The sequence below is a fragment of the Vipera berus genome (genome assembly GCF_964194415.1).
Source record: "Vipera berus genome assembly, chromosome: 9".
In the NCBI taxonomy this organism is placed as follows: domain Eukaryota; kingdom Metazoa; phylum Chordata; class Lepidosauria; order Squamata; family Viperidae; genus Vipera; species Vipera berus.
Window position 1 is genome coordinate 17,237,435 of NC_138212.1, and position 13,474 is coordinate 17,250,908.

Genomic DNA, 13,474 nt, shown 5'->3' on the forward strand with positions numbered 1-13,474 from the left:
GAAAAGGCATGCTTCCTAGATCCCATCACGTGGCAAAATTTAGGAGAAGGGAGTGCCCATCTCATCTGACCTGGTAGAAAAAGGCAGTCCCGTAGATAGCCTGTGTCTATGTCCAGAGGACTTTAAAGGTAGATGACTAATTTCCCAGTTGACATGGGAAACTCTGACTCTCGTAGACCAAGCTAAGTCAAAAATGCTGGAGAATTTCTGGAAGCCTGACACTCCGACAAATTAGCCATCAACAGACACATAGGCATAAGCAATATCTATTTGGTGGCGCAGTGGTTAAAGTGGAGTATTGCAGGCAAACTCTGCCCCCTGCCAGGAGTTTGATCCTCGACTCAGCCTTCCATCCTTCTGAGGTCGGTAAAATGAGAAGCCAAATTGCTGGGGGCAATACGCAGATAATGCTTCTAATTGTAAACTGCCCAGAGAATACTATAAAGCAGGGGTCTCCAACCTTGGCAACTTTTAAGACTTGTGGACTTCAACTCCCAGAATTCCTCAGCCAGCCAAGTTGGCTGAGGCATTCTGGGAGTTGAAGTCCACAAGTCTTAAAGTTGCCAAGGTTGGGGACCTCTGCTATAAAATGCTATGCGGTGGTATATAAGCCTAAATGCTATAATGCTGTATATATAAAATGCTAAAAGAGAACAAACACCTCCCCACCAGCCGTCAACAGCCAGATAATTAATCCAAGATCAGACCATTAGTCAAGAAGCCAATATCCCAATCAACAAAGTGCCAATCAAACTAATAGTAAATGGCCCAACCCACTGCCCTTGGGACAATAGAATCTCCAGAAACTGAGAGTAAAGCCCACTCCTTACTAGCCCTGATGATGTTCCCTAGTTTGGTTAGTGAAACGTCTGAACAAAAATCACTGAAGCTCGGAGAGCATCAAGGTACTCCCCTGAGGTGGCTGTTGCTAAGAACAAAAATGGCCACATCTGGAAGTCGCCAAGATAGGAAAGCTCTCCTGAAGGGAGACTTGTGCCCCAGCTCAAATTCACAAAAGTGGCACCGGACAGATGTGTAGGAGCTCCTCCCCAGCCAACAGAGGCTGTCCGGAATCAGACAACATTGTTCTTATCATAGCTTGCAGCGTTTGCCCTCGTCTTGTGGTGGCCTGTAAGGGGCAGAACTCTTACGTTCAATGCCGGCTGACTGTAATTTGGCAACAAACTGCTTATTAGTGAACTCAATGCCATTATATGTTACCACGCACTGAACCTGTCGTTTTGCTTTCCTTTCTACAAACTTAAAGCCAGTTTGAGAAATGCTGAGACGTGTCTGCTTTTGTTTTCATTAGGAAACAAAAACCATACCGTGAATAATGGTCCATGATACTCAGGATGTAGCATGCTACACCAATACTTGGTTTCATAGGGCCAATGATATCAGCAAATACTACCTCTAAAGGTACTCTGGTCTTAAAACCATTAGCCCTGTTCGCAGGGGTTACCTTGCTTTTCTCCTGACTACACCCTTGACAGCTCAAATACATCTGACACGGTTTCACTTTTGTCCCTTTAGCTAGTTCAACTGTCTTCCGTAGCGTATTGAAATTCACATGCCCTAAACCTAAAATGACCTTCATTCCGACGAGTGTTGCCTGGAGATGCTGGGTGTTGAGGTCCGATATTGAGCATTGATGATGGGCATTGTGGGGCGAGAAGACTGGTTTAGAGAGAGACGACCTCTCTGGTTTGTGGCAGACCTGCTCCCCTCCCTACTCTGCCAGGGACTCTGCAGGCAGTTCCTCACCTTCCCGGGTGCTGCCCTCCCCTCCAGACAAGGGGGGAGGAGATAACCCCGTCTCAGATTCCCTGGCTCAGCTGTAGACAAAGACTTCCATCTGTAAGCCCAAATCACTGACATTGCAGCTTCCAAAACACCTTTCAGATCTCAAAGGAGCAACTGCTGCTGGTTAATGATTCATTGCTCTCGTTTTGAAATGGAAAACACAGACGAGGTTGGAACTATGACTGAGAACAAAGTTCTTTTTAATGAAGAGAAGGACAAGGGGGGACAGGATAGCAGTGTTCCAATATCTCAAGGGTTGCAACAAAGAAGAGGGAATCAACCTATTCTCCAAAGTGCCCGAAGGAAGGAGAAGAAGCAACGGATGGAAACTCATCAAGGAGAGAAGCAATCTAGAACTAAGGAGAAACTTCCTGACAGTTAGAACAATTAACCAGTGGAACAACCTGCCTCCAGAAGTGGTGAATGCTTCAACACTGGAAGTTTTTAAGAAGAGACTGGACAGCCATTTGCCTGAAATGGTATAGGGTTTCCTGCCTGAGCAGGGGGTTGGACTAGATCAGGGGTGTCAAACTCAATTTCATTGAGGGCCACATCAGCATTGCGGTTGCCCTGAGGGGGCCGGGTGGGTATGGCCATGGTGGGCGTGGCTAGAGTGCGTATGGCCTACTGGGTGGGCGTGGCCAGCTCTACATCATTTGCATCAAGGGTGCCTATGGGGGCCTGGGCAGGAGTGGAACAGATCTGGGGGTATCTGGCAGGAGGAGGGTCTCTGGGCCAGGGCCAAGGCAGTGGGGGCCGTTTCCTCACTGTTTCCAGGATGGCTTTGTGGGCCACATGAAACCACTTCGCGGGCCGGATCTGGGCCCCGGGCCTTGTGTTTCACATGTCTGGACTAGATGACCTCCAAGGTCCCTTCCAACTTTACTATTATGATTATGACCCCGCCCCCCCCTCTCTCTCTCTCTCTCACACACACACATGAAGTGCCTCCTGTCTTGCCAAACCTTGGTTGGTCTTCAAAAGCTGGAAGTCAAATTTGACTTGGTTATTGCATGGATAGAAGACCACCAGGAAATGCAAGAATTTCTTTTTTAAAAAAAGAAAAAAGAGATTGGAAAGATGAAAGGTATCCCAGAAAACAACAAAGACAACCCTTTTGGATGGTACTACTGAGCATACGGGGATCTGGGAAAGAGAATTGATGTGGGGTAGTGTTGGACTGGTATTGACGAGACCTGGGTTCAACTCCTCCCTCAGTCACAGAATCTCCAAAAGGTTGGAATTGGTCACGCTGACCGAGCTCGGTGGTATTTTTGCCAGTCCAGAATTAAGATCCTGCCAACACCAATCAGAACAGAGATTTGCAACCTTGACCCACCCACTATTCTAGGCCACTCTAACCATCGCCTCTCTTGGCAGCGTCTCTTAGCCTGAGTCCCCCAAGATTTTTTCCACATAGCATTACATCCCTGTGCAGCTGCCCTCACCACCCCCCAGCCCAGCCCAGGGCTCCCTGCAATATGCAATAGCCAGCCTTCTAGATCTCATGTCAAAACGGAGATCAATGTTGTTCTTTGGAAGCACCCTGCCAGGGGATCAAGAACAGAGCTAGTCTAAAGTCACTGTGCAACCATAAAGGACCAGGCAATCCTCCCTGAATTCCTTATAGCCGTATATAACTGTTCCCAAGAGAGAGCTGCCAGGCTGGGGAAATTCTGTAATATAGACAGGAATGGAATAAAGTAGCTAGAACTCTGCACATGTAAGTCTGGTTTTTCGAGTCTGACGGCTGTTGTTTAGGATCCACTGACTTGGAGAAATGGGTAGGAACCTCCCTGCAGCTTTCGTGAATCAATTGTAGAGTCAACGTTTAAAAAAGATGCCTGTTATATTTTTGGCCATCTCAACTCCATCTTTCCCTGAAGAGCAGAGACCCAATGGGTAACAGTCAAGAGATCTTCAAAATGTTTTCTCTGACAATCAACAGCAGTAAACCTGAAGCAAGTAAACATTCCATTGTCCAAAGGACCAGACCTCTTTCCCCCAGTTTGTGCCCAACCCAAGAATTCGATGCCAGATGATCAACGGAGGTCATAGAAAATATATTTACTCAACCCAAGTAACATGGGATGGCAGCCACAGTGGATTTGCTCTCCTATCTCCCTTCTCATAGTCTTACAGAGTCATCTGGGTGGTGTAGACATTTAATAAAACAGGTTTTCACTTGAAAGATTTAGCCAGTCATTATCAAATGGAATGTATTATACACGTACTCTTCGACTTACAATCAGCGACTTACGACAGAGCCCCCCCAAAGTTCCCATGGCCACCCCCTCCCCCACAGTCATGTGACCACAATGTCTCATAGCAAGTAATGTTTGCTTAACAACCACGGTAAAACAAGTTGGAAAATGTGGTCCCACGGTAACCCACTAACAACTGTTACCACCTTAGAACCAAAACTGCAGGCTCAATTATGGCCGTAAGTCAAGAGCTACCCATCTTCTTCCTGTGCAGTTCTTAACTTTTTTCATATTCTGTTAAAAGACATGTTTCCTCATCTATAATTAACCACAAATGTCTTGTAAAGGAGCATCTCATCTTTCCTAGGCATATACTCTATCTTCAAATACATAAAATATTTGTCTTCCTTTACGAAGGTTTGCCAACCTGCTGTGTTCATTTATCTACCTATGCTGTCCTTCAACAATCCTTAATTGAAACATATTGTAAATGTGTCAGGAAAATCCTCTTAACACTATGAATGCTGGCTCACCAACTGCAATTGTGTTATCCCATCTGGCTTTCCAAGCTTCGAAAGGCGAGTTTTGGATTGATGAACCGGAGCTGTTTGGAAGGATGGAGGAATTAGGGGTCAGGTAGGAGTTATGTTTGTATGCTGCAAAAAAGGCCAGAAATGGCTTTTTAGCCGACATTTCTTGATTCTGTGAGATGTTTGATATCCAAATATATTTTATTCTTTATACTGTTTCCATCTTCCCCTTAAAACAGGGGTGTCAAACTCAATTGCACTGAGGGCCGCATCAGCATTGCGGTTGCCCTCAGGGGGCCGGGTGGGTGTGGCCTACTGGGTGGGCGTGGCTAGAGTGCATATGGCCTACTGGGTTGGCGTGGCCAGCTCTACATCGTTCGCATCAAGGGTGCCTATGGGGGCCTGGGCAGGAGTGGGACAGATCTGAGGGTCTCTGGCAGGAGGAGGGTCTCTGGGCCAGGGCCAAGGCAGTGGGGGCCATTCCCTCACTCTTTCCAGGATGGCTTTGTGGGCCGCATGAAACCACTTCGTGGCCCGGATCTGGGCCCCGGGCCTTGTGTTTGACATGTCTGGACTAGATGACCTCCAAGGTCCCTTCCAACTTTACTATTATGATTATGACCCCGCCCCCCCCCCTCTCTCTCTCTCTCTCACACACACACACACACACACACATGAAGTGCCTCCTGTGTTGCCAAACCTTGGTTGGTCTTCAAAAGCTGGAAGTCAAATTTGACTTATTGCATGGATAGAACCTTGTGTTTGACATGTCTGCCTTAAAATATTAACAGAATCCACAATGGTCTGAGAATCAGTGTCTCTGCTAGATTATTAACAGTCGAGCTGAAACTTCAGTCAATCAACCAACAATAGCAAACTTCCTCAAGTTGCCCAGACCTAATCCTACGGGAGAAGGGCGGTATATAAATTGAATAAATAAATAAATATCAAAGGATAAGGTCTGTAAACACAAACTGACCTAATTAAATTAGGTCTCCCTGAGGAACTGCTTTTTCACAAGAATAAACATAAACCCCCCCCCCCACACACACACACATACATCAAGTATCGCCCTAGAATCAGCACGTGATACCCCGGACAAGCTCCCCTTATTTAAAAAAAAAATCTGCTGCTGTACCCCAATTTCTCTGGCAAACTGTTCTGCTTTTAGGAACGCATCATTTCTTCTTTCCTCCCAGCTGTCTGGATCTCACATTTTTTTTTCTATTCTTGCGCACAAAACTCCGCCTGGAGTTTTGGAGAACGCCAAATTATTCTTCGGACAACTCTTTGAACTGCTTTTTTCACCTTTTTTTAAAAAAAAATAAAAAAAATCTTTTCATATCTGTTCCTGTATATAAATTTAATCAAATAAATAAATAAATAAATAAATAAATAAATAAATAAATAATAAATAAATAAATAAATAAATAAATAAATAAATAAATAAATAACTCTTTCTTTCCCCCCCATGCTTCCTTTATATTTTTAATTCTGTCTCCCCCCACCCCACCCCACCCCCCAAAAAAGAAAAAAAAAGTCTCAAGGGTTAGTTCGGGACTGAATCGAAGCCAGAGAGGCCAAAACGTTTTCCCCGGAGCTCGCTGGATTCGCTTTCGTTTCCCTCCGGTGGCGAAGCGGAAACCGAAACTGGTCCTTAAAAGCGAGAAGGGGGCGCGGCGGCTCCATTCGCGGCGCGGCTGCTCCGGCGTTTCGGTAAGAGCTGCGAACGGCGCGAAGCCAGCTTTGGTTGCACGGGCGGGGAAGGGTCTCCCGGCGCTGGAAAAGCCCGAGGATTCTGGGCCGGTGGGGGGGGGGACGTGCAAGGCAGGGGGGGCGCGGGAGGTGGGGGGTGGAAAGCGGGGATGCTAACACGCCATCATCCCTTCCCTGGGCCATTTTTTTATAACCCCCCCCCCCGCACTTGAGAAGAGATGAGAGGGGCGGGGGGGGCTCTTGGATGCCGGCGTTTTGGCCGGAGAAACCGCTGGGTTTTGGGGGAGAACGTGGGAGGGGGAGTGGAGCAGCCCCCCCCCTGCTGAATAGCCTGCGAGGAGGAGGAGGAGGATAAAACGCAAATGCGCATCTGGCTGCTTGGAACCCGACTCCGAAGGGAGGCTGCGCTCGGGTGGGCTCTGGAAGAGGAGAGAAGCCTTGGTGGAGCGGTGGGCTAATGGCTCCTTAAGTAACACCAGCTGCCTGCAGTTAGTGCAGGTTCGAGTCCCATCAGGCTCAAGGTTGACTCAGCCTTCCATCCTTCCCAGGTAGGTAAAATGAGGACCCAGATTGGTGGGGGCAATAAGCTGACTTTGTAATAATGGCGCTGGGGGGGGCGAAAGCCCTAATAAGCAGGCAGTTTGGCGGGTCGAATCCCGAGTGCCGCGTAGCAGAGTGAGCGCCTGTTACTCGTCCCAGCTTCTGCCAACCTAGCAGTTCGAAAGCACGTAAAAATGCAAGTAGAAAAATAGGGACCACTACGGTGGGAAGGTAACAGCATTCCGTGCGCCTTTGGCGTCTAGTCATGCCGGCCACATGACCATGGAGACGTCCTCGGACAAGCGCGGGCTCTTCGGCTTTGAAACGGAGATGAGCACCGGCCCCTAGAGTCGGAAACGACTAGCACGCATGTGCGGGGGAACCTTTACCTTTATACATAGAATGAAGGCTATTGCTAAGCACATTGATTTGTGCTTAGATTGTAAGCCGCCCTGAGTCTTCAGAGAAGGGCGGGATATAAATGGGATTAAAAAAAACAACCCACTTGGTGCTTTGAAGTGGGCTGCGGGCGCGTTTTGCGCTCCTTTGCAATGGTGTGGCGGTGGGGGGGGGGAAGGATGGCAAGGAATGACTCTTTCAAAGATGCTCTTGGAACTCCTCCAAGCGCAGGCCAGAAGAGTCTGTCCTTTTTGCTCAACTACACAAGCCAGCATCCTGTTCCTGCTGGCTGGCTGGGGGGGGGTTGGAACTGCAGAAGGAGCCTTTGTGTTAGGATTGGCTCACCTGTTTCCAGCAAGATGCACAGAAAAAGGTTGGCTCTCCCTCTCCCAAGGTCAGGGTGAGAAAATTCCTGCACACATTTCTTTTTTCTTTTTGGCTGGCTGAGCTGCGTTTGTCTTTTGTGCAGGGCGCTCTGCATCGGCTGGAAAGGAAAACCAATAGTTAAGTTACCAATGGGTGAGTTTGCTCTTTGAATATCTCCTGCTTGCTAGCAAGGCAGTTTCCTTCCACACTTCAGGTAATGGATGCTTGGGCCTGCCCTTCCCTTCCCCCCTGTTCCCTCTCCCCTCTGCCTTCCCTTTCTGCCCCCCCCTTCCCTTAATTTTCCCTTTTCCCAATTGGTTTTATTTGGAAATATTTCTCATTGTTTTTATTACCCTGAGATGAATGAAGCAATCTAGGTGGTCAATCTACTACAGCCACAATATTATAACTAAGCAAGTTAGATTTAAACCTGTTTTTTTTCTCCCTGCTTTGTTCACTTGCAAGTCTTGTTCCTTTGGATGGTTAAATTATATTAAGGAACCAGGAGAGGCCCGTTATGGGAGTGCAGCCATAAAGGGGGTTCCTAGATCTAGTCTCTTTTTTTGTGTGCAATCAACTACAGCTAGTTGGAATACAAATATTTTCTGCTCTTGGTACTTGGGCCTGCCCATCATGCTTTGTCAGAGGGTCCCAAACTTTGTCAGATGGTGTCCTTTGCCATTTGAATTTCTATGATCCCTTCCCCAATAATAAAATGGTTTCCTTAGGGTTTGTGTCAAGCAAAAAATAAATGTCAGGCTCCAGGAACTATGAATGACACCTGCAGTTATTTTAGTTTCTCTTATTATTCTTTACCTTTTTTGTGTCCCACCTTCGTTTTTGACAAATAAGGTGGCAAACATCCATCTTCCTCCTCCTACTTTCCCCACAACAGCCTGGTGGGGTGGGCTGAGAGTTGAGTGACTGGCTTTCATGGCTACGGCGGGAGTTGAACTCACAGGTTCCCGTTTTCTAGTCTGGTGCTTTAACCACTAGACCAGGGGTCCCCAACCCCCAGTCTGTACCGGGCTGCAGCATGCCAGCAACCAGTCCGCACAAAAAAACCCTCATCCGTGGGATGCAGGCAGCACACAAAACGTAAAACCACACACACACACACACACACACACACACACACACTGGCTCTAATTTGCCTTGGCTGATGAGGATATACAGGAAAGGCGGTAGTGGGTGGTTCTTCCCTTGTGAATTTTATTCTTTTGAAGATACAGTATTGTTCACTGTTTCATATGTCTCTAAGAGAAGAATCTTGCCAGACTGAGGCAACTGTTTTGCGTAATTGCAGATATACCGTATTTTCTGGCGTATAAGACGACTGGGCGTATAAGACGACCCCCTACATTTCCTGTTAAATTATAGGGTTTGGGCTATACTCGCCGTATAAGACTACCCCTCTTCCAACGCACACCAAATAAAAATTAAAAAACATCAGATTTGATTTTAATATGGTAATTTTAATTCAAATGCTTATGACATGCAGGTACTTAGTAGGAAAACTGTCACTTATAAATATAAGGCTGTTTGTCATCAAACATGTAAACATAAAACAGTGCAAATGGATTAAACTTAATAATAATAATAATAATAATAATAATAATAATAATAATAATAATAATAATAATAATAATAATAAGTTGGAGGGGATCTTGGAGGTCATCTAGTCCAACCCCCTTCTAAGGCAGGAAACCCTATACCATTTCAGACAAATGGCTGTCCAGTCTCTTCTTAAAAACTTCCAGTGTTGGAGCATTCATCACTTCTGGAGGCAGGTTGTTCCACTGGTTAATTGTTCTAACTGTCAGGAAGTTTCTCCTTAGTTCTAGGTTGCTTCTCTGCTTGACTAGTTTCCATCCATTGCTTCTTGTCCTGCTTTCAGGTGCTTTGGAGAATAGCTTGACTCCCTCTTCTTTGTGGCAGCCCCTGAGATATTGGATCACTGCTATCATGTCACCCCTCACCCTTCTCTTCGTTAAAAAAAAGACCAAATGGGAGATCCGTTCCAGGTTTTCCAGCCAGCTCGCCCAGTTCCTGAGTCAAATGTGTCCTTAGAGCTAAGCAGCTGCTCTGGTATTCCCCACCTGCCTTTCAAGTTGTTCTTGCATTCCCCACCTGCCTACAGCTGCTCTTCAACTTTAGAAGGAAAGACGCCCAGACCCCAGCTTGTAAAAAATCACAGACTGCAGCTTCTACTCCAATTAGTCCCGCTTTCCCTGCGCAGACTAAATGGAAGATCCGCTCCAGGTTTTCCAGCCAGCCCTGTTCCTAAAGTTTCAGCACCGGGCCTATAAGACAACCCCTAACTTTTGAGAAGATTTTCATGGGTTAAAAAGTCATCTTATATGCTGGAAACTACGGTACTCTGGGAATAATTAGAGAGGAGACGTTTTTAACCCCTTCCCTGCCAGCCAAACTCTCCAAGCTCTGTTGTCTCTTTGCTGTCTGGAAAGCAGCTCTTCCCTCCTAGGAATCCAGACTATATTCCCACCACAATATGCTGTCTAAAATGGCTGCTGCTGCTGCTTCCTCCACTCTCAAGAATGTTGGGGTTTCCCACTTGAAAGTACTATCCTCTTCGGGAATTGTGACGAGAAAGCAGAGTCATATTTCCAAACTGTTACACGACCGTAGGTCTACATTGGATTTGGAGACTTTAAGCAAGAGAGGAACTATTGATAAAGCTGTTCGGGGTGAGTCTCTTGTTGCGTCGGTTGAAGGTGTCAGCAGCAACAGTGTGTGTCGATGGGTTGCGCGCGGAGGGCGTGAGATCGGCTGCAAGGCATTTGGGTGGCACAGACAGCAGGGAAGTCTCCCTCCGTTGCCAAGTGTCTTCTGAGGTGGAAGGGTTTATAAGTACTGTGGTTACTGAAACTGGTAACAGCTGATTTGCAGCTGGAAACAGCCTGCAGCAGCCGGCAAGAAGTCTCTCATTTCAGGCAGCCATCAGAGGAAATAGTAAATCAAACCTTTGTTCATTTAATGAACCATTTGATTCAATTAATGAGTTTGATTTTAAAATGCAATACTGAGTCTTACTCATTTGATGGGCAAGCTCTGTTGGGCTCCTACTTCGGGGACTTACCTGTATTTTCTGAGAGCGGGCATCAGAATTTGATTTTTTAATGGATGCCAGTGTGTTGACAGAAAAAAATAATGACAAAGGTTATCTTTGTCACATTTTATTCCATAGGTCACATAAAGCAGGCTGGCTGGGGAATTCTGGGAGTTGAAGTCCACACATCTTAAAGGGGCTGAGGATGAGAAACGCTGATATGAAGTAACAATATGATGTTAAAAGAAAGCAATATCAATGGAAAGATGAGCAATAATTTTGGTTTTCATATAGGCCTTTGTGTTGTTTTTGTAGGAGGAGAGGCAGAGCCTGGGGGCAGAGTTAACAGAGGATCCCCCACAAGGGATCCAAGCCCAGCCCCTCTTGAATTCCGTTAACTCTCACCTAGTGCCAATTTAATGCTGATCTTTAGTTGATCAGATTCTTGTGTATAGGCCTGAGCAACAAATTGGCTTACCTAGAACTTAACTTTGATTCTTTGTGCCTGACAGCTTTTCATCTAGCTTTTAACACTTTTGTGTACCAGATTTGACGAGTGTGCTCCGAACACCCTCCATTTGTGGTCTTGTGATGTCTCTAAGGATCATGACACACTTTGGGAAAAATGAGTTAGTAGCTCCCCTGCAGCCTCTTAAGGGTCACAGGATGGTGCTATCACCCAAGTATACCTGAGAGTGTTTGGGGTTCATTTATGGTGGAGATTGGAAAATGTGGCATGAACCTAGTCAAGAAGCTAGAGTTCAGTTAAACTGGTTGTCCACGTTTGTCTGGATTGCTCCCACACTACTTTTGTTTGGTTTTTCAATTCTTGTGTACTAAAATCTTGTCTATTTCATTAACATAAATCTCTTTCCCCCCCCCCCCAGATTCTATACTTGGTGGTGCAATTGGGCTGGGTAAGTTGCTGGTTCTTCATCAGTATGCAAATGTGGGTCCTTGTGGGAACTGGAGGGTTTGAAGATTACTCCCTTGGTCTTTGACTTTTAGTGTCTTCCATGTAAGAGGTGGGGGCTGAAGAGTGGAAGAGAAAAATAGGCAAGCTGATGATGTCCAGTCCTATCGCTCAAAGTCCTTGAACATTGGGTGGGGATTCTGAGCTTTCTGTTCAAAAATCACCAGAACAGGAAAAGAATTAAACTTGCTGCTCGTGAATCCTGGGATTATAGTCTTTGTATACAGTTAGTCCTCGACTTACGACTGCTTGAAGTTACAACCTTGGAATGGATGTTTTACAGCCCATAAAGCATTTCCAGTGGTGGGAAAATGTTGCTTCTGCTCCCCCCAGCATGGTCACATGACCACATTTTGGGCGTTTGGCAATAGGTTCGCCTTTGTAACCCATTGCCGTGTCCTGCGGTCACATGACTGTTTTTTTTTGTCAGTTTCAGATTTGTTGGCCACCCCATTTGCTTAACAACCATATCATTTGCTTAACGGCTATAAAAAATGTAAACTTCCCTTGGGGTCTGATCACACGGATGCCTTATGTCTGGATTTCTGGTTCAGTTGTGGTTGTAAGTCAAGGACTACAACTAAACTACTCCCATTCCCAAGCTTCATGTTCAAGTTCTCCAAAACCTTAGTCAGAAACTGCCGCTGGAATTAAATCGTTCTGCAGCCAGTGGTGGGAACCAGCAAACCGCACATGGATCATCTTGACTGCGCATCACGTAACCATCCACTGCAAACTTGTGGAACAGAGCATGTGCATAACTGATCCTTCTGGGACTGACATGCTCCAGAAGCCTTCAGGACACGCACTCTTTCTTCCCCATTGCTGACTGAGGAACTCTGGGAGTTGAAGTCCACAAGTCTTAAAAGTTACCAAGTTTGGAGACCCTTAGTTTAGGGCAGGGGTAGGCAACCTTGGCTCTTTTATGACTCGTGGACTTCAACTCCCAGAATTCCTGGGAGCATGGCTGGCTCAGGAATCCTGGGAGTTGAAGTCCACGAGTCATAAAAAAGCCATGGTTGCCTACCCCTGGTTTAGGGTGTTGTCTTTCAGAAGACAGCCAGGTCATCCTGCTCTGGAAGAGAACAGGCAGGTCTCCAAAGGGCCATTTCCAGAATAGGTTTGTCTGAGATCAAGGGCCTGCAACCGTGACAACTTGAAGATTTGTGGGCTTCAGCTCCCAGAATTCTGGGAACTGAAGTCCACAAGTTGTCACGGTTGCCAGACCCCTGTCCTAGATCATTATGGAGTTTTTCTTGACCTCTAAAAGTTGGGAACTCTTCCTGGGACACAAGGACCACAGTCAGCTCCATGTTTTCTTTCTCTACAGGAGTGGCTGTGGTAGGCATCCCGGTCGCAGTTGGCGTTCTGGGCTTCAGTGCTGCAGGAATTACGGCTGGTTCAATTGGGGCCAAAATGATGTCTGCTGCTGCCATCGCGAATGGAGGCGGAGTGGCCAGTGGGGGCGTGGTTGCCACCCTGCAGTCCATTGGTACGTTTCCTGCCCTGGCCCTGATGCGAGGATAGGTCTGATCAATGGGGACTGGCATCTTCTATCTTTTGCCTTATACCTCTCTCTGTCTAGGGGCTGCAGGGGTGCCGGGCGCCGTGTCGGCAGCAACCACAGCCACAGGAGCAGTGCTGGGAGCCTTAAAGAACATTTACAGTTGAGAGGCCAGAGGAAAAACCCCCACCCGTGCTTTCCATGAAATTAATTGACACTCAAAAGGCCTCTAAAGAGGAACCTGCTTGCAGGGGGTAACGGCTGTTTCTTCCTAGACTCCCTCAATTGCTTGAATTATTGGTTTAGCCTACCTTCCCGTAGATTTGTTCGGCTGCTTTTCTCGTAATAAAAATTCCTTTCATCTTT

General features: G+C 46.6%; 1 protein-coding gene across 1 annotated transcript; it reads left to right on the top strand.

Annotated features, from left to right (window-relative positions):
* Window positions 1-6,209: 6,209 nt before the first annotated feature.
* LOC308672364 (interferon alpha-inducible protein 27-like protein 2B) lies at window positions 6,210-13,474 on the top strand. The gene is made up of 5 exons (XM_081335214.1): window positions 6,210-6,256; window positions 7,665-7,714; window positions 11,519-11,548; window positions 12,935-13,096; window positions 13,190-13,474. Exons 2-5 carry the CDS (start codon window positions 7,711-7,713, stop codon window positions 13,273-13,275), a joined length of 282 nt encoding a protein of 93 aa, XP_081191340.1. The 5' UTR covers window positions 6,210-6,256; window positions 7,665-7,710; the 3' UTR covers window positions 13,276-13,474.

Bases quoted from the DNA above. Each gene is read 5' to 3' on its own strand.
- LOC308672364 (XM_081335214.1), top strand. The intron at 11,549-12,934 runs GTAAGTTGCTGG...CTTTCTCTACAG, and splicing joins TGGTGGTGCAATTGGGCTGG to GAGTGGCTGTGGTAGGCATC. The intron at 13,097-13,189 runs GTACGTTTCCTG...CTCTCTGTCTAG, and splicing joins TGCCACCCTGCAGTCCATTG to GGGCTGCAGGGGTGCCGGGC.